Source organism: Saccostrea echinata, unplaced genomic scaffold (genome assembly GCF_033153115.1).
Source record: "Saccostrea echinata isolate AGI-Se365-2 ecotype Australia unplaced genomic scaffold, CSIRO_AGI_Sech_v1 ptg000012l, whole genome shotgun sequence".
Lineage (NCBI taxonomy): Eukaryota > Metazoa > Mollusca > Bivalvia > Ostreida > Ostreidae > Saccostrea > Saccostrea echinata.
Window position 1 is genome coordinate 3,346,420 of NW_026889761.1, and position 27,944 is coordinate 3,374,363.

At 34.5% G+C, this 27,944-nt stretch overlaps 1 protein-coding gene across 3 annotated transcripts; it reads left to right on the forward strand.

The window, feature by feature from the left end:
* Positions 1–225: 225 nt before the first annotated feature.
* Positions 226–27,101, forward strand: LOC133185190 (mitochondrial glutamate carrier 1-like). 3 transcript variants are annotated; one of them, XM_061320282.1, is made up of 11 exons: positions 226–360; positions 807–961; positions 1,880–1,959; positions 2,796–2,930; positions 3,186–3,241; positions 4,273–4,363; positions 5,012–5,133; positions 21,139–21,299; positions 22,124–22,244; positions 23,476–23,551; positions 23,981–27,101. In XM_061320282.1, exons 3-11 carry the CDS (start codon positions 1,901–1,903, stop codon positions 24,129–24,131), a joined length of 972 nt encoding a protein of 323 aa, XP_061176266.1. In that variant the 5' UTR covers positions 226–360; positions 807–961; positions 1,880–1,900; the 3' UTR covers positions 24,132–27,101. The 3 variants fall into 3 exon arrangements, with proteins under 3 accessions (XP_061176266.1, XP_061176264.1, XP_061176267.1); XM_061320280.1 differs by lacking the exon at positions 807–961; XM_061320283.1 differs by lacking the exons at positions 226–360; positions 807–961; positions 1,880–1,959 and adding an exon at positions 2,161–2,171.
* Positions 27,102–27,944: the final 843 nt, after the last annotated feature.

A 27,944-nucleotide genomic window follows, 5' to 3' on the forward strand; every position in this document is an offset into this window, starting at 1 on the left:
TCGTTTAGAATATTTTTAATGAAAAATGCTTTTTCTGAATAAGAGAACAGAAGAGATATATTTCAATAAAATCAAATTTATTTTTTACAGAATATTTTTGAATAAAAATATTCTTCTCAAGAATGCATTTTTTGCGACATCAACATTATTGATTTGACTCGTTTCCGGTAAGGGCACCTGAGATCCAGTCAGACCAGTGCACTAACTGACTGAGTAGGGACAGTGTGACTTACTCGCTTAAAAATACATTAACATATTTCGTTTCATGACATAAAAATTCAGAATATCTTTATTTGCGTCATATTTTTGAATCCAAGTTACAACAGTGTGTTCCAAGCACACGTTTTAAGATCGTAAGAGGTAAGTCGACGTCATGTTGACAACAAAGTGAATATTTCGAATTTCCTCTGTAACTATAGTTGAATATTGTATTACCTTGCCCAAACTTTGAAATCTTGCTATGCTCATTTTGCTAAGGGATGAGTCACTACATGAAAAAGAACTGAATAAGTTAATTCTGTAAGCTAATCCCATTAGTGCTATCATTGAGCGAGCCAAGTTGTACGTATAAATATAATACCCATTGCTTTGAACTGACATTGTATCATAAAGAGTATCCTGGGGGAAATACTGCTGATTATCAATGTATCAATATATCAACTGGTTGTATTACTTGACCACTACATTTTCAAAATAGACATTACCGCTACATACTCAGCTACAAAATAGTTTACATTACTGCTATATGTGTAATATGTTGACGGTGTGACCATTGGGGCGAGCGCAGTTGTTCACTTAATTTTAAGATCCGCCTCTTCAAAAAGCACGAGACATTTGGAAAGTCTAGACTGTGATGTCCCATGATGTCGTGTATTAGCTGCATTTCCATAAAGGAAGTTTGAAAAGTGCAAAATTTTAACAAAGAAGTTTACTATCTACATGCAATATCCAGTAAATTAAGGTGAGTTTGTTTTTTGTGAATTTTTAGATGTTGTTACTGTGAGAACGAAGTTAGCAGCGAGAACAACAAGCGTTGCATTGTGGGTCTCGATGGATCAAAGTTTTACATAGGAATGTATATATAGGGAAAAATTTTTTAAAAATCTTCCTCTCAGGAACAGCATAGCCTTGTTGTCATATTGATATGGAAGAATTCTCAGGTAGTGTAGATTCAAGTTTGTTCAAATGATGATCCCCCAGGGGTAGGGCAACGCCACAATGGGTGATCAAATTTTTACAAAGGAATATATAGGAAAATTTTTTTCAAAAACTTCTTCACAAGATCAGAAAAGCCATGCTTAGTCATTCTGATATGGAAGCATCCTCAGGTAGTTTAGATTCAAGTTTGTTCAAATCAGGACCCCCAGGGGTAGGGTGGGGCCACAATGGGGGATCAAAGATTTACATTGGAGTGTATAGGAAAAAATCTTCTTCTCAAGAAAATAAAGCCATGTTTAGTCATATTGATGTGGAAGCATTCTCAGGTAGTTTAGATTCAAGTTTGTTGAAATGATGACCCCTAGGGGTAGGGAGGGGCCACAATGGGAGATTAAATTTTTACCAACGAATATATAGGAAAAATTTTTTTTAAAATCTTCTGCTCAAGAACAGTAAAGCCATTTGTTATATATTGATATGGAAGCATCCTCAGTTACTTTAAAATTGAAGTATCCCCCCCCCCACCCACCCCACCCCCCCCACCCCCCCCAAAGTAAACTTTTCAATACTGAACTGATTTGTCTTTTTCCTAGCTAATGTGCTCAGGTGAGGGATGTGGCCCATGGGCCTCTTGTTTTCAGTTGATAGGGGAAACAAACATTTTTTTTAGGCAAGTATTTTATGTTTAATCATCTAAAATTGATATTTTGTCTATCTAAAGGTTTTGTTAAGAATAACAGGGATGACACAAACAGAAAAAGCTGTAACAGTGCCTCACATTCATCATACCCCCCAGTTCTTGTAAGTATGATTATATCTCAGTACTTTTAAGTACCACATACTCCCCAGTTCTTGTAGGTACCATTATATCTCAGTACTTTTAAGTACCACACACTCCCCAGTTCTTGTAAGTACCATTATATCTTAGTACTTTTAAGTACCACATACTCCACAGTTCTTGTAAGTACCATTATATCTCAGTACTTTTAAGTACCACATACTCCACAGTTCTTGTAAGTACCATTATATCTCAGTACTTTTAAGTACCACACACTACACAGTTCTTGTAAGTACCATTATATCTCAGTACTTTTAAGTACCACATACTCCCCAGTTCTTGTAAGTACCATTATATCTCAGTACTTTTAAGTACCACACACTACACAGTTCTTGTAAGTACCATTATATCTCAGTACTTTTAAGTACCACATACTCCCCAGTTCTTGTAAGTACCATTATATCTCAGTACTTTTAAGTACCACATACTCCCCAGTTCTTGTAAGCACCATTATATCTCAATGCTTTTAAGTACCACACACTACACAGTTCTTGTAAGTACCATTATATCTCAGTACTTTTAAGTACCACACACTACACAGTTCTTGTAAGTACCATTATATCTCAGTACTTTTAAGAACCACACACTGCACAGTTCTTGCCTTCAAAGTTTTGGTCATTATCTTGATCTAGAAAGGATTGTTAGAGCAATTAGATATAATTTGACACAAACCTTTATGCAGATTTTTATTTGACTCGTCAGAGGTAAGTAGAAAATCTTTTTTGATTTTTTTTATTTGAAGATGAAGTTTAAAACTGATTATCTGTGTTATAAATGCTTACAAACATATCCACTTCAGCCCAATTCCTAAGATTATCAATGGTGCTATAGCTGGTATAGTGGGCGTGACATGTGTCTTCCCTATCGATCTTGTCAAAACTAGACTCCAGAATCAACAGCCAATGCCCAATGGAGAACTCTACTACAAAAGCTTGTAAGTCAGCCATGTGACGTAAAAAAAAACTCTTAATAAATGTATAACATTTTTAGATATCCTGGGAAATTAATCAAATATATGTATAATTTGTGACTTGGAAAAAGTATTCAATGTAAAGATTGAGAATTTACTCATTACTGCATATTATTCTAAGCTAAAATATTTTTCTCTTCAACCCAAAACAAGATAATACACATACATGTATTTCAGAAGGTTTAACTATTATGAATCATACATTTTTCTTCTTTTCAGGTTTGACTGTGCCAAGAAAACTTTCAAGAATGAGAGATTCCTAGGAATGTACAGAGGTATAAATAGATGAGCTGTGTTTTCTTATGTATTAATAGACTGAAGTGTTAGGAGTGTCCTATAAATATACAAGATATGATTATATAGCAATGGTTAGAAGTGTGAATTAAATGATGTTATTGAGACCACATGGTCCTGGCCATTTTATGAACTTTTTCTACCTCCTTACAAAAAAGAGTTTGACAATTAATAACTTCATATGATGATTATGAATAACTACATATTTAACAAATATAGTACTGGTAAGTGAAGTAAAATAATTAAGTTTAAAGACCATTGAATGTGTCAATTGTTTATCACTCAGCCTCCTTAAATACATTTAATTATACACTGCTGTTGTACAGAATGTTTAAAGATGTACCCTTATTTATTATTTAGCTAATAAATAGTCTATAATAAAAAAAAGTCTGAAACTTTAGCATTCAGTATCTTGGCATTTTATTGAACTCTGAGTTCACAATACGTACAGGAATATGCTTTGAAACATTCTAAATGCAAGCATTCAATACCAAATGCCCGTTTTAAGTAAAAAATTTCCTGTGTCAACCGCTCAACAGCAATATTTAGGGTAGTAGCAGCTAGGGAAAATGTATTTATTTTCACACAAAATTGAAATTATTAATAAGTACCTATAAGTCTCAAGAAAAACCTCAATAAGCAAATCAAAATGCTTGGTAGGATCATTGAACTGATGTAATATTGAACACTTCCAGGACTGAATAGCAATATAATGAAGGAGTTATTGAATTATATTGGTGAATATTAGCATTTATTGGCTGCATAAATGCACTCCAAGTTTATCCATTTGCACAACCAACAATAATATAGCACAGCTTAGAGGTGTGGGTACTGAGTTGTTAGCTTGCTTAGTATCTGGTCTGTAATAGTTTAGATATGTCTCTTTTTTGTCTGACAGGCTCTGCTGTAAATCTGGTCAAAAATAGTTTAAATATGTCTCTTTTTTGTCTGACAGACTCTGCTGTAAATCTGGTCTGTAATATTTTAAATATGTCTCTTTTTTGTCTGACAGGCTCTGCAGTAAATCTGCTTCTGATCACACCAGAAAAGGCCATCAAACTCGTCGTCAATGACTACCTACGATACAAATTTACAGATAAAAAGTAAGTGAGAGTTATGTACTGCCATCAAACTAGTCATTAATGACAACTTCAGATACAAATTTACAGATAAAAAGTAAGTGAGGAATTATAATATTCCATAGCTGCAGAACTGTAGCTCTCTGCTTGAGAAAATTATGGTTAATTATCAGATACCATTCTTAAAGCGGGGGAAAGCATAAAATTCAAGAAATAATAGCTGAAGCGAGCGACAAAAAAGCGGCGGCGTAAATGGAAGGTTTTTACAACGCTTGGATCTGTAGCTCTCTGTTTATCTGTCCGAATTTTCTCAAGCAGAGAGCTACAGTTCTGCAGCTAAATATTCCATAGAGACTCTATTTGATAAAAAATCTGTAAGTGTACATGTAAATACTGTCCATATTTCTTTAAATATTTGACAATTTTATGGATAATTCTATTTATTTTAATGAATTCGTAATTTAGATGGAATACAGGTCAACTGGCCTTTCAATGAAAATTTCCATACTAAATTAACAGCAAAATAAAATAGGGGGGGGGGGTACTACATTGTATATGCCTATGTATTGCAACAGATGTTATTTGGCAATGGTGTACTGTGTTGTGTGGAAATCTCTGTTTTTTTCCTGTTGTATACTGTCTTGTGGAGGACTATGTTTATTTCTTATGTAGGACTGGGGTACTGTCCAGTGGGGGAGCCATTATCTCAGGGGCGGGAGCTGGATTGTGTCAGATTGTGGTCACCACACCAATGGAACTTCTGAAGATCCAGCAGCAGGATGCAGGAAGAAGTGGTATGACCTCTTTACCATATATATTGTCTGTGGAAAAAGTGGTACGACTTCTGTACCACAGAATCATAATTGTCCATGGAAAAAGTGGTATGACTTCTGTACCACAGAATCATAATTGTCCGTGGAAAAAGTGGTATGACTTCTGTACCACAGAATCATAATTGTCCATGGAAAAAGTGGTATGACTTCTTACCACAGAATCATAATTGTCCGTGAAAAAATGGTAGGACTCCTTTACCACAGAATCATAATTGTCATTGGAAAAAGTGGTATGACCTCTTTACCATAGAATCATAATTGTCCGATACTTGAAATACTTATATTTATTACATTTTCAACAGTGAAATACTGTGATTTATTTATTGAATAAAAGTGATATTCTCTCACAGTGTGAAAGGATACCAAAATGATATTCTCTCACAGTGTGAAAGGATATCAAAGTAAGTAAAAAATAATTTCTGGCCTGTCATAAGATAGAGATAGTAACTAAACACACTGATAGAGCTAAAACTGCAAATTTCTTCCCAAGTATGTTGCTAAAATCCATGCTATGTAATGTTTTCAATCTCACAACTGCTAAGCTATGACGTCTCAACCGCTCAACTATGACACTGTGTTAAGAAAAGACAGAGGCAAAGGGAAAATCAAAGAAAATGTAATAAACAGAAAATTCAATGTTTTGTAGATGAATATGGAATTTATTTCACACATGAGACAGGATTTTTTTATATTTTCACTTGTGCTTCGCACTCGTGAAAATATCAAAAAATCCTGTCCCACTCGTGAAATAAATTCCATATTCATCTACAAAACATTGAATATCCTCTATGTATTCAAAGAGACTTAGTGTATTTTCCAGAAGTGTGTGACAGGGACCAACCTAGACCAAAAATTTAGGGAGACTTCACTTCTCCCTCAGTGAAATTTAGGGAGAAGTTTCAAATTTTAGGGAGACTTCTCAGCGCGCGCAATGCGCAATAATTATTGAATTATTTAATTAAATTTTAATATATATTAAAACATTGATTTCTTTGTAGTATTCCATCATTCTAAGACTATTTAAGGAGACAGAAAATGTAGATCTTTAAACAATGTATTTTATATTTTTTTTATATTAAAAGTTATTAATTCATAGCATAAAAATACATTTTCACATAATCAATCTAAAAGGCTGTCAACTTGTACAAAATAAGTTCAGTATTTACATATGTACACATCAGTTCAAAAATTTAAGACTGAAAAAGTTTTCTCTTTTTCTCATCTTTCCAGATTTTCAGGGCCTTTGCAAAGTCAAAGTTTTCAATTGATGGACCATCCTCTGAAATCCTCATTAAGACATTCACTGAGTTATTATTCAAGTTTGTTCTTAATCTTGATTTGATGCGATTTTGGGTGGAAAACCCCCTCTCACAGGTAGCACTGTTCACTGGCAACAGTGTGCAACATTGAACAAGTTTGATGAGGTTTGACAGGATATCCTCATATTCTGAACCAAGTTTCTCACACACTTCACTCAAGGAAGACATTGAGAAAGAGCCTATGACAAGTCTTTTGTACTGTTTGTATTCCATAGGCACTTGTTCTGTTTCTATTCCTTGGATAGCAAAATGTTCAGCTAAAACAGCTACACTCTCATTTCCAAATTTTGCTAACTCTCCTTTTTTGTGAGCTGAAGTGATGTGAAGAGGTTGTAACACTTGCATTTTTTCTATTAACCCACTTTCTTGAAATCTATCTTTCAAATTTTTTACTATATTGTCTACATATTGTGGCATGATAGATCTGAGAATGTTTTTCTGCTGAGAAAAGAATCTGACTTGAACTCCATCATGTCCTGCCTCAATTTCTTCATCAGAGCTCTCAAATCCATCAAACCCATCAATATTGGTGTCAATGGCCTCTTGAACAACTGATTTTTTGCTTTCACTGTCAGGTCGATTGTACATAACATTATCCCCATCTATAGTGATAAATTCCTCCAGTTTATCTACATAAATTTCTTGAGCCTCTTTGAAATCGAGTAGAGCTTCACAGGTACTTTCCACTATTGGTCTAAGTTTACTCAGGTCCAAGTCCTTGGTTTGAAAAATACGGCTCAATCTACCCAGGAAAGGCAAAATGTCCATCAGCATATGAGTAATTGCAATAAAATTGTACTGGGAAACTTCTGCATGAATCCCCCTTGCAGCTGGGTTGGTAGTTCCTTCATGCTCTAGGGCTATAAGAAGGGCAGGGCAAGTCCTATAGAGAATTTCAACTGATTTCTGAAGACTTAACCATCTCACAGAGTGAATTTGAGCAAATTTCAGTGTAGGAAGGTTAAGCAGCATTTGGATTTCTCTAAGCTTATTTGATCGTAGTGCAGATCCACTGAAATAAAAGGAAATGTTTGCCACTGTATCTGAGCATTTTTTCAGTTGAGGAATACATTTTGATGCTTGTGAGGCAGCAAGGGCACATCGGTGTGCAGCACAGTGAATCCCTACTAAAGCTGGGCTGTATTCTTTAAGCCTTACAATTACTCCATTTTTAGCTCACCTCGACGAAGTCGAGATGAGCTTATGCTATACCCCCGGCGTTGGCGTCGGCGTCGGCGTTAGCGTAGGCGTCCCGGTTAAAGTTTTAGGAGCAAGTCCCATTCCCAAGTTACTATAAGCCCTACCTGGACCAAACTTGCATGGATGATGCATCTAGAATGGACACTGCCACACTTGCTTCGGATGCTGGATCTGACCTAGATTTTCCAGATGAGTGACCAGGTTAAAGTTTTTGGAGCAGGTCCATTCCCAAGGAACTATACGCCCCACCTGAACCAAACTTGTATGGATGATGCATCTAGGGATGGACACTACCACACTTGCTTCGGATGCTGGATCTGACCTAGATTTTCCAGATGAGTGACCAGGTTAAAGTTTTTGGAGCAGATCCATTCCCAAGTAACTATAAGCCCTACCTGGACCAAATTTGCATGGATGATGCATCTAGGGATGGACACTACCACACTTGCTTCGGATGCTGGATCTGACCTAGATTTTCCAGATGAGTGACCAGGTTAAAGTTTTTGGAGCAGGTCCATTCCCAAGTAACTATACGCCCTACCTGGACCAAACTTGCATGGATGATGCATTTAGGGATGAACACTACACACTTGCTTCGGATGCTGAATCTGACCTAGATTTTCCAGATGAGTGACCAGGTTAAAGTTTTTGGAGCAGATCCATTCCCAAGTAACTATAGGCCCTACCTGGACCAAACTTGCATGGATGATGCATCTAGGGATGGACACTACCACACTTGCTTCAGATGCTGAATCTAATCTAGATTTTCCAGATGAGTGACCAGGTTAAAGTTTTTTGAGCAGGTCCATTCCCAAGTAACTATAGACCCTACCTGAACCAAATTTGCATGGATGATGCATCTAGGGATGGACACTACCACACTTGCTTCGGATGCTGAATCTGACCTAGATTTTCCAGATGAGTGACCAGGTTAAAGTTTTTGGAGCAGATCCATTCCCAAGTAACTATAAGCCCTACCTGGACCAAACTTGCATGGATGATGCATCTAGGGATGGACACTACCACACTTGCTTCTGATGCTGAATCTTACCTAGATTTTCCAGATGAGTGACCAGGTTAAAGTTTTTGGAGCAGGTCCATTCCCAAGTAACTATACGCCCTACCTGGACCAAACTTGCATGGATGATGCATCTAGGGATGAACACTACACACTTGCTTCGGATGCTGAATCTGACCTAGATTTTCCAGATGAGTGACCAGGTTAAAGTTTTTTGAGCAGGTCTATTTCCAAGTAACTATAAGCCCTACCTGAACCAAACTTGCATGGATGATGCATATAGGGATGGACACTACCACACTTGCTTCGGATGCTGGATCTGACCTAGATTTTCCAGATGAGTGACCAGGTTAAAGTTTTTGGAGCAGGTCCATTCCCAAGTAACTATACACCCTACCTGGACCAAACTTGCATGGATGATGCATCTAGGGATGAACACTACACACTTGCTTCGGATGCTGAATCTGACCTAGATTTTCCAGATGAGTGACCAGGTTAAAGTTTTTTGAGCAGGTCTATTTCCAAGTAATTATAAGTCCTTCTTAAACCAAACTTGTATAGATATTGATCTTGGGATGTACACTAACTAGAAAAAATATGTGAGATTTGCCTTACTTATAGATAACCTTCGTCGAGGTGAGCTTCGTAATCTTTGATTACCTATGTTTTCTTCCTGTCATGACGCTGGCTCCATCAGTTCCAACACCAACAAGTTTTGACACATCTAGGCCTTTAACTCTCAGCTCTGTAATCACATGATTAACTATGGTCTCTGCATCTGCCTTGGGTGTAGAAATTTCTATATTGCAGAGAAACCGTGTTTCAAGTTGTCTCTCCTGCAGGTAGTGAGCATAGAGTAAAAGACGCTTTCGATTTCCGCGGTCTGTGCTTTCATCCAGTGTTATAGAAAAAACTCCAGAGTTTGTTATATTTTCAACTAGATCGAGTGATATAACTTTTGCACATGCACTCTGAAATTCTCCAACACTTTTGGAACTGGTGTAAGAATTTTCTTCTTTCAGTGTTTGGCACCCCATTTCACCCATTAAACTAATGATGTGTGGGAATTCTTCCTTAGGTAGCTCTCTCTTAGCAAGGAAATAAGCACATTTAATGTAGTGGGTGATGACTTGCTCATCTCTGTCAAGTTTACTGGCTAGTAGCTTCTGGAGTGGTTGCTGTTTGGCCAGTTTAGACTTTGTTATGGCAGTCAAATGGAGCTGAGCTGAAATAAAATTGTTGAAATGTCATTTTTATTAATTTTGTTTTTACTATGAGCTTAATTTTTTCCCAAAATATTCAATTGAAAACTTGCTAAAAATTATAAAGTTACTGTATGAAAAAAAAAATATTGATAAAAATTATTCAGGTAAAAACTATTTTAAGTGCAGACACTAACTACAAAAAATAAACTTTTAAGGTTTATCCCTCAGAAAGTACTCAAACGAAAATTATTTCATGCAAACAAATAAATCTAAAACTAACAAACAAAAAATAAATAAATAAAACAAAAAACTTACAGGATGCATGTTGCATATGGTTTGTTGTTTTCGCTGGTTTTTCATGGCCTCGTGCGTATGGATTGTCCATACCTGCAGCTCTACACAAAGTACAGTGCCACTTTTTTTCAGAATCCAATTCATACCATTCAAATGCATTTTGTTTAATTTCTTTGGCAAACTTCTTTCTAGGAGATTCGATTGCATTTTCATCTTGTAACTTTCGCTTAATTCCAGGTTTCGGCGATCCGCCGGTCAGCCACGCTTGTAACGACATTTATTCTTTTATGTTCAATTTTCTCCAGTGCTCGTTTATACAATAAGGTGTTTTCATTTTCAGTTCATATATATTTGTAAATTAAAACAAAGGACAATAAATATATCAATTTATTATGTGTACTTCATACTGCCGATCTAGCGATTTCACGCCTTGGATGTTGACATGTGTATAGTTTACGGTACATTTTGACAAGAATATACATGATATACGACTGTATTTATGACATGAGTGTAATCTTTAGACAATGAAAGGTCTAAAAAATTTCTTCAACAACTTTGACATCATATCGATAGCTGGCCAGGTGGTTTTCGTCTCTGTTGTGTATAAATTGTACTTACAGACTTTTCATACTTTTAAGGGTAAATTCTAGAGGTGTTCCGACAGAGTACTCGCTTAAAAGTCAGTAGCAGTGAAACAGATGCAAGTGCCCTGCTGTGATTCATCTTACTTCAACGGTTAAAACACCATAATTTTTTCTTAAAGACCATTGTAGTAGTGGCCTTTAGTGAAGAATAACACACCACTTATGGGTTCATCATTTATTATTAAATACTTCAGTGTTGATATGGATGGACTCAATGATAATATAATAGTTGTAGTTATAGTTTTTAAGCCCTGTAATAGGAATAAACAATATTGAGCATAAAAAATCAACAATAAACTTGCAAGGGAATATGTATAATACAAGAAGGATAACTCTTGCTATCTTCTTAAAGTTTAAAGTACTTTACAAGTTATTTCCCTTGACTGCATTAAAAATATATTAAAAACATTAATTCTGATAATGAATATTATGCATATACAATATTACTCCATAAATATATACATTTCAATGCAACTATTTCACGTTACATTTATCTATGATAAAAGTATTATATTTCATATGCTTATCAATTAATCACCTGTTTATGGAACAAGGCTTAAACTCAATAAGCTGCCTGAATCAAGTCTCGGGTATACTACATATCAACTGTAAATAATAATTTAACTATATAACTTCAGAATCAATATTTAGATCCCATCAATGAAATTGATAACTGATATTTATAAATTACTAAGGTCGAATGATAAAAGTAAAAGAAATAAACTTGATAATCAAATCAATTGAATTTACTCATGAATGATAGAAAATGCATAAATTAGATAATTTACAGAAATATTAAATCAGATATTAATCAAGATAATAAAATATAGAGTGCACTTACTATCTGTCAGTACATCTTTCAGGTCAATCAGGATAATTCAAATATGGCAGACTTCACATAGATACAGTCACTACATAATTATATATTATAAGAACTTTCCTCTAAGGAATCTAACTTTCTAATGAACAAAGGCAGTTCACCAAAAGCGGGAAAATATATATAGTAAATCTATTGGTTCTTCAAACCACATGACATGTATCACATGTCTGAAAATGACCACCTAGGTAAAATAGCCATAGGCATTAAATACCAAAAAGTCATTAATTGAAGAAGTCAACTAATGATCAATGAATAGCACAATAAAAGAACCAAGGGAGAATAGGGCAATACAGGAATGTGTATCTAATTGTGTTTCAACTAAATATATACAAAATGATGATGATGTAGATGATGATCAAGTGAAATAATCATAAAACAACAAGACACACAATATACCTTTAGTATCATTTATTAATCATAAATATATTGAAAATATCACCCTATTACACTCTCCCCCTGCTCGAGAATGATGTCCCATCATTCAAAAAATTGTCATAAAAATACTTGAATTCAGTAAATTGTCATAAAAATACTTGTCAAAGTATACAGTCCTATTTGTATTTGACTTATGTATCAACTAAAAGCTTTAAAATACTATCTACAATTTTATGTTCATGACCTTTAAAAATAGAATTGTTAGACGTATTCATTAAATACTCTGCCTTTAACCTCCAATCGGGTTGACTCTCTGTTGAGTGTTGGTTCACGACAAAATCCCCTGATGTCATCCACTTTGGCTTTGCTTTTAATCTTGCTGATCTTCTTGCCTGGGGCACTGGCGTCTTGACCCGGGTATCTTCGTCACTTTCACTATCAGGACTCTCATGTGTTTCATCCAGATCCTGGATATCTTCCTGACCAGCCGGCTGTTTTTCCTCTGTTGATGTATCTTCATCTGTCTGTGATACAGATGGAGTTGGGTCAGTTTTCTGTGGTTCCTGGGTAGATGCATGGACATCATCAGCATCAGTGCCAGGGTTCATCTCCCCATTAACTCTTCTTGTGCTTATGATGATGTGGGGTATTCCTACATCATGTTCACTGTCTGAATCAGAATTCTCGACATCAGGCTCAGTTGTGGTAAGTACTGGCTCTTGAGCTACTTTAGCTACTGACTTCCTTCTCCTTGGCTTTGGTTTTGGTGCAATGTTGAATCTGTCCTCTGGGATGAAAGATATTGGTAGCAGAAGATTTCTATGTAGTGTTCGTATCTTCCCTGTACCATCTTCCTTCTGGACTCTGTATACAGGTATATCTGGGTTTGGTTGAGATAATACTATGTATGGCTCACTTTCCCATTTATCAGCTATTTTATGTCTGCCATCGTATGCTACTATCTTCACTAATGTTCTGTCTCCTTTGGAAAGAATAGCTCCTCGAATTTTCCTATCATAATACGTCTTCTGTTTTCCTTGGGAATCTTTCAGATACTGCTGAGCCAGTTTATAGGATGTGTCTAGTTTATCTCGCAACTTCTTGATGTACTGGGGCATACTTTCACGGTCTTCGTATGGATTGGTTCTAAATACCAAATCTATCGGTAACCTAGGCTCTCTTCCATACATCAAAAAGAAAGGCGAATGTCCTGTTGAAGACTGTTTCATACAATTATAAGCATGTACTATGGGACCTATGTGTTGTTTCCAATCATGTTTCTGATCTGGTCTTAATGTTCCCAACATCTTGAGGAGAGTGCGATTGAACCTCTCGCATAGTCCATTTCCCATAGGATGGTAAGGAGTTGTGCGTGATTTGGTAATGCCAATAAGTTCACAAAGTTCTTTGATTAAATTACTCTCGAAATTTGCTCCTTGGTCTGTGTGGATTTTCTTGGGAATACCATAATGTAGAATGAAGTTGTTGAAAAGAATCTGAGCTGTTGTTTTGGCTGTTTGGTTTTTTGTTGGGTAGGCTTGGGCGTATCTGGTGAAATGGTCAGTTATAACTAGTACATTTTCATATCCACCTTTTGATGTTTCCAAAGTCAAGAAATCCAGACATACTAGTTCCATTGGTTGAAATGTAGTTATATTTATAAGAGGTGCTCTTTGATTGTCTGGTGATTTTCTGAAGACACATCTACTGCATTTTTGAATATAATCCTCAATATCAGCAGTCATTCTGGGCCAAAAGAATCTATCCTGGACTAATGATACAGTCTTGTCTCTGCCAGGATGACCCATCTCATCATGAAGTGACCTCATAACTGTTTGTATGCACTTTGATGGTAAAAGCAGTTGATATTTCCTGATGTTGTCTAAAAAAACTTCTCTGTAGATAGTCTCATTGATGATTTGAAGTTTATCAAAGTTCCTGTAGATGGTCATATGGTCTGGATTAAATGATATCTCATTCCTTGATGGTTTAGTGTTGCTTCTAATGAAAGGAATCCAATAACTCAAAATGGGATCCTTGTACTGAGCAGTCATGACATCAAAGTGTTTATCTACTTGGGGTAATGGTTGGTCAATCACAGCATCACTTGACATTGTAAAACATTCGGCATATGGAGACACTTCAATAGCATTGCAAATAGACTGTATTGAATCACTGGTGATGCATGTTTCTTCATTGCTAGGGAGTCCAGGTAAACGGCTCAATGCATCTGCATCTCTATTTGACTTTCCAGGGCGGTAGATGATGTCAAAGTTGTATGATGCTAAGCTGGCAACCCATCGCTGACTTGTGGCATCTAAATGTGCTGTAGATAAAACGTACGTAAGAGGGTTGTTATCAGTGTAGACTCTGAAAGTTTGTCCATAGAGATATTCTTTAAACTTGTCACAAATACTCCACTTCAAGGCAAGAAATTCCAGCTTATGGACAGGATAATTTTTTTCCGACTTACTGAGACCTCTGCTCGCATAGGCAATAACTCGCTTTTGGCCTTCTTGTTCCTGATATAGGACTGCTCCTAATCCTGAAAGAGAGGCGTCTGTATGGAGTTCAAAAGGTTTTTCATAGTCAGGGTATCCTAATATAGGTGGTGATGATAAATGGGTTTTAAGTTGCTGGAATGCCTTCTCTTGTTCTGTACCCCATTTCCAGGAAGGTGGTGCTTTAGAATTCTTTCTACTCTTTTGTGATGTTGGTGGCATCAATTCGTTAAGTGGCTTTGCTATCTTTGTGAAATCCTTGATGAAGCGGCGGTAGTAGCCTATAAATCCAATGAACTGTCTAACTTCATCTGGCTTAGTTGGTCTGGGCCAGTTCAGGACTTTATCTATCTTATCTGGATCTGGTTCTATCCCTTCTTTTGAAACCACATGTCCAACATATTTCACTCTGTCCATGAAAAAAGCACACTTCTTCGGTGAAAGTTTTAAGTTGTTTTCCCTGATGCACTGAAATACCTTCTCTAATCTCTCTATGTGTTCTTCAAATGTTCTTGAGAATATAATTAAATCATCCAAATAGATGTAACAGATGCTAAGATGTAAGTTGCCTAGACAATCCTCCATTAATCTTTGATATGTCGCTGGGGCGTTGGCCAATCCAAACGGCATCCTATTGTATTCAAAAAATCCAAGTGGCCCCAGGGTAAACGCTGTTCTCTGCTTATGATCTTCTTTAACCTCAACTTGATGGTATCCACTCTTCATGTCTAGGACTGAAAAATATGTATTGCCTCCTAATGAATCCAATATTTCTTCAATTCTGGGTAGTGCATAGGCATCTCTTACAGTCCTGGAGTTAAGTTGTCTATAATCTACACACATACGTAACTCTCCGTTCTTCTTTCTACATAATACTACGTTGCTGGTCCATGGTGATTCTGACCGTCTTATAATTCCAGCTGTCAGTAACTGTTGTAGATGGTTACGAACTTCTTGAAACATTGATGGAGGAATACGTCTGTGCTTCTGTTTGAATGGTGTCTCGTCATTCAGATGTATCTTATGCTGAACTCTGATACTATGGCCTATGTCACTTTCACTTGTTGAAAATATGTCTTTGTTGTTCTTTAATACTTTGTAGGATTCTTGAAGTTGATCATGGGACAGGAATTTATTAGAGATTTTTAGTGAGTCCATTATTTTGTCTGGTGGGGATACTGCGGTGAGTGCATCAGCACTGGCTTGTACTTCCTCGATCATCACTGGTTGTAGTTCACATAAAAGTCCTCTAGGTGGAATCCTAACAGTTCTTGTTGTCACATTACTAATGTTGACTTCCACTAGATTACTATCTTGGTATTTGTATTGAACTAAAGATGGTGTGATGTCAAGGTCATCTGGTATCACAGATCCATTAGTTGCTTGTAATATGGCACAAACAGGATGGTATGGTATTTGATGATTTATGTATCCAGATATTTTAACTTCCTTATTTGGTGGGATGATGATACTGTGTTCTTCAGCTGATTTTACTACACCCAGTCTATGTCTGTTGCGATTTAGTTCTTTTTCCCTAATGGCTATACATCGGAATGCTAAATACCAGGGTGTTGTCATTCTGGTTTGCTGTAAAAATCTGTTTCCTCTTTGTTCCTGTACAGATGCCATCATACTTTGAATAAAATTTGTGCCTATTATCACAGGAACTTTCTGACTATATTCTGTTGTTGGAACCACCAACATCAAACATTCATGGTCAGTTGTCGCATCTATATCTGTTGTTTTGATGTTAACTTTCACATATCCTAGATATGGCATAACTCCACCATCAGCACATCTGATCTTAAGTATATCATCTAGAGGTAATATTTGAAGATCACGCAAGTAAGTCTCATAAAAATCTGTGTTGATGGTACACACTGTGGCACCAGTATCCAATAAGGCAGTTGTTTCCACACCATTGATATTAATGTGTATTAAACTTTGTTCTCCCATCAGTCCCGGTATTGTTTCTGGATGATTTCTGAGGCTCTGTGTTCCATGTTCCTGGCCTAGTGTTTGCCTCTCAACGCCGGCCATAGTGAGTTTAAAAGTTGTTTCATATGGTCTGTCTTTATCCTGCATCCAAACTGGATATGTCCTTCTTGACCACATCGAAAACATATGGGCAAACCATTTGGTCCAACTGGGTTAGGTTTATTTCCTTGGAGTCGCTGTGTGTTATAAACTCCTCTTTGACCTCTGTATAGACTTTGACCTCTGTATGATCCTTGACCTCTATTTGAACCTTGACCCCTGTATGTTCCTCGTCCTTGTGGTCTAAACTGAAGTTGATGTGGCGCAGACTGTCCATAATATGGATTTTCTTTATCTCCACTGTAGTTATCTTTTCTAATGAATTGTTGTGGTCTGCTGTATCTCTCATTCTTCAGTTGCTGTACCTCAGCTGTCAGCTTCTGTAACATTCCTTTGACTTCATCCATTTCAGATGTGGGCTTGTCTGTATGTGTTGCACTCATCACATTTGAATCCTTACTTGCTTTAACTTGTGCCTTTTTCCGATGATCATGATCCTCTTCAATAGCTCTCAGTTCTGATCTCAGTTCATCAAAGGATAAAAATTTGTCATGTATGTATCCTGATGCATCCTTCAAATCAGGTCGAAGTCCTTCCCAGAAAGCATGACACAACATGTCATCCACTTTTCCCGCTTCTACTTCTTCTCGGAGGACCGCTTTATTGATGATGCTTTCAAGCCGACAACCCCACTCTGATACAGTCTCATTAGGTTCTTGTTCTGCACTGTAGAATGTTCCTAGTATTTTTTGGCTGCTTTCAATGGTATCATAAATAGAGTTCATCTTGAGTATAATAGTGTCAATGGTTGCACTAGGACCCAGTCTCATGATCACATTAGCAGCTTCTCCCTTCACTGATCTTCTAATTGCTTGTAGGATTTGGTCTTCCCTGTATACTTTCTCTTTAGCAAGGCACTGGATTTCGTAACGCCATAGTTCATAGGATGTTTCACATTTTGATGAACCAGAGAATGTTGAAATTTTGGGAAATCCTGTGTAGTGCTTTATAATGTCAGTCTGAATTTCAGTTTTCACTGTAGGTACTGTAGGTGATTCAGCACTAGCAAATCCTTGTAGCCATGCTTGAAGATCCTGAGGTGTATCTGCCTTGGGTTTCAACTTCAAGGCTTTAAAAGAACTGATAATGTTCTTTGCTTCTTCTTCTGTAATATCTGCCATGATGAATTTTTCCATGAATACACAATCCTAGAATGAATTTGAATTTCCAATGTAGTGATTCACTTTAAAATTTCACTCACATGTATCACTTGAATTGAATTCAATATATTTCACTGATTTCACTATTTCAAAATTTCACTTTTCACATCACAAAATGGATTGTGTCACTTTGATACACATTACGTATACAATATACATGCTACAATATAATAGAATGTTTGTTTTGAATATACCTGCCAGTAAGTCAAACTAACATTTTTTAAAAAATCAAAATGAAATATGCTTGAAAAAAAATAAAAAAAATAAAAATGTAGAATTATATGCCAAATGAACAGAAAAATAAATATCACCAATGTAAACAATGCAATTTCAGAGAAACTTTTGAAAATTTAAATTTTTATCAAATTATACAAAAAATATAAATGTCACAGATAAAAAATAAATGGAATTTCCAAAAAATTTAATTACATAACAAAAATTTCAAAATAAATCACATATCCCAATTAATCAATTTCCAATGAATTCACTCTTAGTTCAAATACCAATCAATACAATATTCTGATTGAGAGTAATGAAATTTAAATTTAAAAAATCAAATAAAATAATTTCAATTCAAGTAATTTTATAGAAAGAAAAATCAATTTATGTAACTCAAAAAGAAAAAAAAATAATAAAAGAGATGTCAAAAAAAATTAAAGAAACTTTAATAAGTAACTGATGAATATATCAAAATTACTCTGAATAAAGGGCAATAACTCTAGTTCACTGCAATTTGGTCTACATTATGTATACAAAATAGAAACAAACAACAATAGAAAAATGTTCAAAAGGCAATGACAACAAAATGAATATATATACACAATAAAATTAAATACAATGAATCAAATGAAAATGAAAAATGAGCAGATGAAATAATAAAATGATGGCAGTCTTATTCAAATATACTATCTATATAGTGAGCAGGTGAGGGAGATACTCAATCTTTACTGTACCCAATGCAAAAAATTCAGTATACTTTGATATTCACTTCAAATATTAACTACGACAGACAGACGGACATGTTATCTATAGCTACCCTTATTGTTGTCAAACACCTACAATATTTCACTTGATCAACATACGTACATGGGTGTATGTATAACCTATCATATACATGTGTGTCTTTATAATGTACATGTACATGTAACTAAGAAGGGCATGGGGTGGGACCTTACCTGTACCTAGTATGTACATCTGCCACAGCTACCACAGCTCTATCAACATCTGTTCAGTCCAGTCAACAATTGTCAAATATAATAAAGCATGCAGTGCAGTGCAAAGTTGTTAGTAAAAGAGCAATTTTGAAAGAATTTCAATATGAAACTATATCAGTTACCAGTACAATAAGGACAGGGCACAAATGTTTTTGTTTTCAATATACTTGTTCCTAATACATGTTTATATACAACAGATGATATAAATAATCTTTTCTATATACTGGTTAGGTAAACAAGTGTTGTATTGTAGATTGTCTTACCAACCACTAGTGGAATAATGAATCACCACAGAGTCAATGCACTCAGAAGTCACAATATAAAGTCACAGTTCACAGTGTTGATCACTACTGCATGTAGGGTAAATTAAGTCAGCAAGCACAAAACTGACACTGTTCACTATAGCTCTCGCAAGGAGGAAGGTAGATGTAGACCATCTTTCATCAGCTTCATCTTGTGTAGGCATCGTCCATCATCAACAACCAACGTGGGCGCCAAATGTAGTAGTGGCCTTTAGTGAAGAATATAACACACCACTTATGGGTTCATCATTTATTATTAAATACTTCAGTGTTGATATGGATGGACTCAATGATAATATAATAGTTGTAGTTATAGTTTAAAGCCCTGTAATAGGAATAAACAATATTGAGCATAAAAAATCAACAATAAACTTGCAAGGGAATATATATAATACAAGAAGGATAACTCTTGCTATCTTCTTAAAGTTTAAAGTACTTTACAAGTTATTTCCCTTGACTGCATTAAAAATATATTAAAAACATTAATTCTGATAATGAATATTATGCATATACAATATTACTCCATAAATATATACATTTCAATGCAACTATTTCACGTTACATTTATCTATGATAAAAGTATTATATTTCATATGCTTATCAATTAATCACCTGTTTATGGAACAAGGCTTAAACTCAATAAGCTGCCTGAATCAAGTCTCGGGTATACTACATATCAACTGTAAATATTAATTTAACTATATAACTTCAGAATCAATAATCAGATCCCATCAATGAAATTGATAACTGATATTTATAAATTACTAAGGTCGAATGATAAAAGTAAAAGAAATAAACTTGATAATCAAATCAATTGAATTTACTCATGAATGATAGAAAATGCATAAATTAGATAATTTACAGAAATATTAAATCAGATATTAATCAAGATAATAAAATATAGAGTGCACTTACTATCTGTCAGTACATCTTTCAGGTCAATCAGGATAATTCAAATATGGCAGACTTCACATAGATACAGTCACTACATAATTATATATTATAAGAACTTTCCTCTAAGGAATCTAACTTTCTAATGAACAAAGGCAGTTCACCAAAAGCGGGAAAATATATATAGTAAATCTATTGGTTCTTCAAACCACATGACATGTATCACATGTCTGAAAATGACCACCTAGGTAAAATAGCCATAGGCATTAAATACCAAAAAGTCATTAATTGAAGAAGTCAACTAATGATCAATGAATAGCACAATAAAAGAACCAAGGGAGAATAGGGCAATACAGGAATGTGTATCCAATTGTGTTTCAACTAAATATATACAAAATGATGATGATGTAGATGATGATCAAGTGAAATAATTATAAAACAACAAGAAACACAATATACATTTAGTATCATTTATTAATCATAAATATATTGAAAATATCACCCTATTACACCATGGCGATTTTACCAGATGTTCTTGATATATTTTAATGGATTAAAGAAAAGACTGTGACTTGTTACATGTACACACATATATTGCGTATTTTCATCAATGTGAAATGACTGTGAAATACATTTATGTCCTCCCAAAAAGGAGGAGAGGAAACAATGCTAGAATGGATGTCTGTCTGATTGTCTCTTCACAAAGTCATGACCAGATGACAATAACTCCCAGAATCTTGATTGGAATTTATTTAAATTTAAGATGATTTTGCCCATGACTTTAAAATACATGTATCTTAGGATTTTGACTCGTGAATAGCTGAAACTTTAACAGAATAGTACTTAGTATTCCCACTCATTGACAGGTGCTGCTAAGACTGAACGTATAACTGCTACTGGTACGGCACTCAAACTGTTCAAAGAAAAGGGAATTCTGGGTATTTACAAAGGATTCCGAGCCACGGCACTTAGAGATGTCACATTCTCAGCAATTTATTTTCCACTGTTTGCCATTGTCAACGAAAAGGTTGGTATAACTGGATTTTTCTTAAAAAAATAATGAAAGTAGTCACATAAGTAGTATTTTTCATCTTTTTATATAAATTTTGTTCAACATGATTTTTATGGGAATATTGTCCTTATTGGCTTGTATCTAGTATATTTAAATTTGATGGAAATTTTAATTCTAACTTCTATTTAACACCATGATTACCAGAAATCATCATGAATTAAATTTATCAATTTAAACAGTGTGTATCTTCTGTGATAGCTGTGGTTCTGTAAGCACATGTTGTAAAGGTGGGTGTGACAATGAAAGGGTTGATTCATTCCTGATTTGTTCATTTTCTGTTGTAGCTGATTTCTGATGATGTGATGGGGTTAGCAGGAGGGCTGGACCAGCCTGTGTTTATCTATTGGTTGATTCATTCCTGATTTGTTCATTTTCTGTTGTAGCTGATTTCTGATGATGTGATGGGGTTAGCAGGAGGGCTGGACCAGCCTGTGTTTATCTATTGGTTGATTCATTACTGATTCATTTCTTTTCTGTTGTAGCCGATTTCTGATGATGTGATGGGGTTAGCAGGAGGGCTGGACCAGCCTGTGTTTATCTATTGGTTGATTCATTCCTGATTTGTTCATTTTCTGTTGTAGCTGATTTCTGATGATGTGATGGGGTTAGCGGGAGGGTTGGACCAGCCTGTGTTTATCTATTGGTTGATTCATTCCTGATCTGTTCCTTTTCTGTTGTAGCTGATTTCTGATGATGTGATGGGGTTAGCGGGAGGGTTGGACCAGCCTGTGTTTATCTATTGGTTGATTCATTCCTGATCTGTTCCTTTTCTGTTGTAGCTGATTTCTGATGATTTGACGGGGTTAGCGGGAGGGCTGGACCAGCCTGTCTTCATCTATTCTCTGTGTGCCGGGATTACAGCTGGGGCTGTGGCTTCACTGTCTGTGAATCCATTTGATGGTAAGATATTATCTCATCCAGCTGTTTTAGCTGACAGAATCTAATCATTATAAAGTGTATGTACAATTAGCTGCAGAACTGTAGCGCTCTGGTTGAGAGCTACAGATCCAAGTATTGAAAAAACCTTCGATTTAAGGCAACGCTTTTTTGTGGCTCGCTTTGGGATGATTTCCTGTATTATTTGCATTCCCCAGTTTATTGTACGGTATCTGTTAATTAACTAAATATTTTGCTCCTATTTCTGATACTTTATTTAGCTTTAGGGTGTGTAATTTTAGCCTGACCCCACCGCATGGACGTCGGAATGGGATTTTTAAAGCTGATATTCCAAGGCCATAACGGGCTGTTTGTAAGCGTTAAAAGGTTAATTAAGTATCAGGAATACAAGGATACAATATTGTTAATTAAATAATATCATCCCTTAGGCAGGAAAACACATATAATATAAGAAATAATACCCAAAGAGAGCGACAAAAAAGCATCACCATAAATTGAAGGTTTTTTCAATGCTTGGATCTGTAGCTCTCTGATTTATTTGTCTGAATTTTCTCAACCAGAGAGCTACAGTTCTGCAGCTAATGTACAGTAAAACACACAAATAGCAGAAATGAACAGTTTTATTATGTGTGTTTGCTGTAACTTTGTTTTATTTCACCCTGAATTATGTTAGAAGTGGGTCATTTATAATGAAATTCAATAGATTTTGAACAATTTGTGGTATTAATCAAATTAACTTTAAGGACATAGTTTTACACACTTATCAGAGCCACTCTGCATTTAAGGTATTGATTCAGAACTATTTTAACTAGAACATTTTCTATGACAATGAATTTAAATACTGAAGGTCTGATGACACGTTCCTCAAACATCTGTTTTGTTTCTCTTCGTAATATACAACAAATTAATCATATTCATAATTACTTTGTGATTTCTAAATTGTTTTTGAAATGTTTAAATAAATAAAGACACCAAAAGTTTGTGATATTGCCAATACTAGTGATTTTCAATAGGGTTACTTAGTACACAACATTCTCTGATATCTTTCACAAATGGCTGGTGGGTAAGGTACCTTAATTTTTTCGCGAGGAATCTTATTAAAGTAGCAATACTTCAATGACAAAGTCTTGGGAAAAAATATCTATTATATAACTTAGGAACGTGTTGTCTGACCTTAGAACAACTGAAGGAATTTTTTCTTAATTTTAATGAAGATGAAATTTTATTTATTTAGTTGTGAAAACTCGCCTACAGACTTTGAAGAAAGCAGAAGGAGAAGCTACCTACTCAGGAATCTTGGACTGTTTTACGTATGTATAACATCTGCTGGAAAATATTTACACTTGATTTTGGTTACATAGACAAATACCTCGTAAATGTTTTTGTATTGATTTGTATGAAAAATGTGATTCATTCTGAAGGGTTTTAAGGGGAGGAAAATTAAGTTTTACATCATCAGAGAGCTTTGTTATTCATATGTGATCTTGAGAGCAGTGACAAATATAGACTGACAGCTTGAAGTTTTCCTTGAAAGGAATGTTTTACATTCATATTTGTATCGAGAATACACAGTTAAGATGATTTATTTTATGGAAAGAAATAAACATTTTATAAAACTTAAATTTTTGGCTTTTTTTTTTTCCAGGACTCTCATAAAGAATCAATAATTCATTAGAAGCTGTTTTTACATCTAGTTTGTTTTCCATGTAAAATAAATTCAAAGAATTCTCTGCTTACAGGAAAGTGTACAAAACAGAAGGATGGAAGGCATTTTTCAAAGGTGGCTTCTGCAGAATTCTGGTAATCGCACCCCTGTTCGGGATCGCTCAAGGTGTATATTTCCTTGGCATCGGAGAGCATATAGTGGGGTTCTTCTCCAAGTCAAAGTGACATATTAGTGATTTTTAGGTTGGAAGGTTGCAAAATAATTGACATATTTGAATAATTTGTTATGTTGTCTGTGATACCTAAGTTTAGTGATCTTAGGGGGCTAACAAGTGTATAGTAAAAACCTGCAGTCAAAAGAGAATGAAAGATCATATACATGTATTAAAGAAAAAATAGGATTGAAGCACAAAAAATACTCATGTACTTAGCAATTTAGAATGATTGTATTTAAAGTACTATAGTTTTTATTTAAACTTGGTTTTAAGTAGTAGAAGAGACCTGAGATACATAGGTGACTATGCAGTGACTGTTATTTAATTTTTTTTCTTTGTTTACTGAATGAAAAAACAAAAATTGTAAAATGGAGTAGATTGAATATGTTTTTTCTACAAGGACTTGTATGCTGTTGATAATGTTTAATAATTAAGCATCTAACACAATATTTCCTTTTATTTTGCTGAAAAAAAGTAAATTGACAATCATGTTTTCTCATCACATGATGTGCCAGTACCAGGAATCTCCAAGTATTGACAGCAGTAAGAAACTAGTCAGTATTTACTATTTTTAGCTCGTCCATTACAGTATGTGTTTCAAAAATATGTACATGTAAGTGGAAAGATACAAACCATCACTTTTTTGTTTTTACCTGTATACCACTATAAATTGTATCGTGCTTTGTGCCAGTTTTTTTTTTTTTTTCATTTTCTAATCAGTTCATTTATATTATTAAGCAATTTTATTCAAAAGCATTATGATTTGTGTTGATTTATCAATAAATTTTGCAATAATATGCACAGCTTTCTTAAGAGAGTGAATTATTATGAAAAAATGTGTAGTTCTGATTTTGAAATCAGCCCTCATAAAAAGGAGCCAGTATTGTAGTACATGTAATAAATTTTGTGATGTACACAGTAAAGTATACATTATACAGAACACAGAATTTTCATTAATAATTGTCTACAATGAAGTGGTGTTTGATTAGAAAATACAACTTAAGCTTGAATTATTGACATTGTACTTTGCCATAATGACTTAAAGATTTATCAAAGTAACAGCTGTTTCCCTTAGAGCTTCCTTTCCATGAGTTAAGTCCCCTGTTAAGTCCTGTGTCGTATTATATTAATATAAAATTATACAACTTCTGAATTAACCTTGATATCAGGCCTGTCAGGAGGCAAAATTCTGTCAATCTTGATTTTTTTTTTCAATTTTCCATGTCCTATATGACAGTGTCAGACCTGTTTACTGTTACGATTTCGCCGTATTTTGTATGGATTTTCAGTCCAAAATAGGTCTTACGTTTTGCTATAACGAAAATACGGAAATCTGTTCATATGGATTTTAGCAATTAGTTTTCATTATCTGTCTCAGTATGACGCTTTTAAATCGCTAAAGAAGAGAAAATTTTCGAACATTTAAGTTGCCAAAACGCGGTGGTTTAAAAAATGACAGAAATCACTCAAAAGAGAGTAGTGTATGACATTTTGCTTTGTTATTAAACCATGTTTTGGTAATCAGAAATGTAGTTGTTTTCTATAATATATGTACAGTTGATGAAAAGTGAAATCTTACGGGCAAATGCCAAATCTCACTGACAAATCTAATGAAAAATACTGAGAGACAACAATTTGGGTAAACAGGTCTGCAGTGTATTTATGCCTTAAAAACTTCTTCTTTTTTTTTTTTTTACATTTCCACATGTGAATTGAGTGAATTTTTTATATGTAAATTTCTAAAATGGAAAAAAAGGAATATGTCTCTTATTGTGATAGTGCTGGTGAAATGTTTATAACTCTGTCAATATTGGACATTTTAAAGATTGAGAAAGATAATCGAAGTCATACATCTACCTCCTGAATTATTTAAAAATAATTGAAATAGAATGACCCATTTATATGTATGTTGTGTTCACTACATAACACAGTAAATCCCCTTTATTCCATGGTATATTGATATTGATGTGTGATTGACATACCCAAGTTACACTGGATCTGTGTTTTAAATATTACCTGCATTAACCTTAGTCATTTTATGCATTTACCAGTCATGTGTTTGTACCTTTTATTTTTAGTAGATTGAGTTATGTCTTGTTTTTTTTTTCCATTAAAATCTCATCAGTCAAGTGTTTCCTGAATTATCAAATTGTGATTAAACTTTGTTTAATGGAAAAGACAAAGCTATCATATTGGAATATTAAAACTTAATTCTCCCTAGTCTATTTTATCTCCAATATAAACTTTTTCATGTTTGTTTTTTATTTTCTGTATCATATTGTAGCTAGTTTAATACATTGAATTGTTTGCTTTTGATTAATATTTGCTTTTATGTTCAAACCATTTTCATGCTTTTGATGAAAAAAAACATGACTTTTTTGATCTGCAGTCTACGTGGTTTGATCTGTAGGGGAATATACAATATACAGTACTTGATCTGCAGTCTAAGTGGTTTGATCTGTAGGGGAATATACAATATACAGTACTTGATCTGCTCAATTGTTATATTGATACATTCCTGTCATTCTTTAATACAAGGGTCTATACAGGTAGAACACCTACAGAAGTACACACGTACTGTATATCAGTAAGGCTTAAGTACACACGTACTGTGTATCAATAAGGTTTAAGTACACACGTACTGTGTATCAATAAGGTTTTAAGTACACACGTACTGTGTATCAATAAGGTTTAAGTACATACGTACTGTGTATCAATAAGGTTTAAGTACACATGTACTGTGTATCAATGAGGTTTAAGTACACACGTACTGTGTAAGGTTTAATAATTCTGTTATAATAATCCAACATATTACAGGTTTATGTATAAGCTTTTCCTTACATGTGTTCATTTAATAGATGCATTTAGTATATTTTTAGTAATTATGGATTTGGTTTAAAACATTAATATATTGATTGGTAAATAAATGATTTAAAAGATTTTTTTTTGTGCCATATTTGTTTGGTGAAGAAATTTTGTACCTTTATGTTTGTAAATATGCAGTAAATATAAAAGTAAAAACTCCACAAAGAATATCAATTCTAATTTTATAAAAGCATGCAGAGAATAGGTAACCATTGATTGTATGGAGAATATACTTGTCAATAGCATCGAAACCATTCCTCATGTTAACACCATGCAGGTTTTTTTTTTTTTTTTTTTTTTTTTTTTTTTAATACATGCAGGCAACTGCTTCAATTAAAATGGAACTTGATAATTTTAATATCTTAAAATTTGTCATCTACAAAATTACTTTGATAAAAATCAATCTTATTAATATATAAAAAAAGATGCTTGGGTTTCTCATTGAAAGTACCCTATCTATGTAGTGTTTGGAGACCAGGTCTTCCAACAATCTGTTGGAATTCTCATGGGTAATTATAGTTATGCCCCATTATTAGCAGAACTGTTTTTGTATTCCTATGAAGAAGAATAATTCTAACAAAAAGAAGAATTCCTCTTGTCAGGGCCTTCATTTTCACATTTAGCTATACTGACATTTTTTTTCAATTAATAATTATTCATTTTCATTCCTACATTGATTTGATATATCCCACTGATTAACTTGAAGCAGTAGACACCAGAGAGTCTGAAAATGTACATAGCCTCGATATTAGAAAAGTATGTCACTATGACACTGATGTTTGGGCTGTTCCACCATGATGCCCCAAAATATGAAGTTTGCAGGATATGAATCTAAACAACACCTGAAACTTACAATCAATTACATGTTTTAAACAAAATTTTAAAGAAGGACACTAGAACACCCCCTTCTTCTTCATGTATGTATTTCAAATCTTCTTTCAGTATATAAGATTTGTTT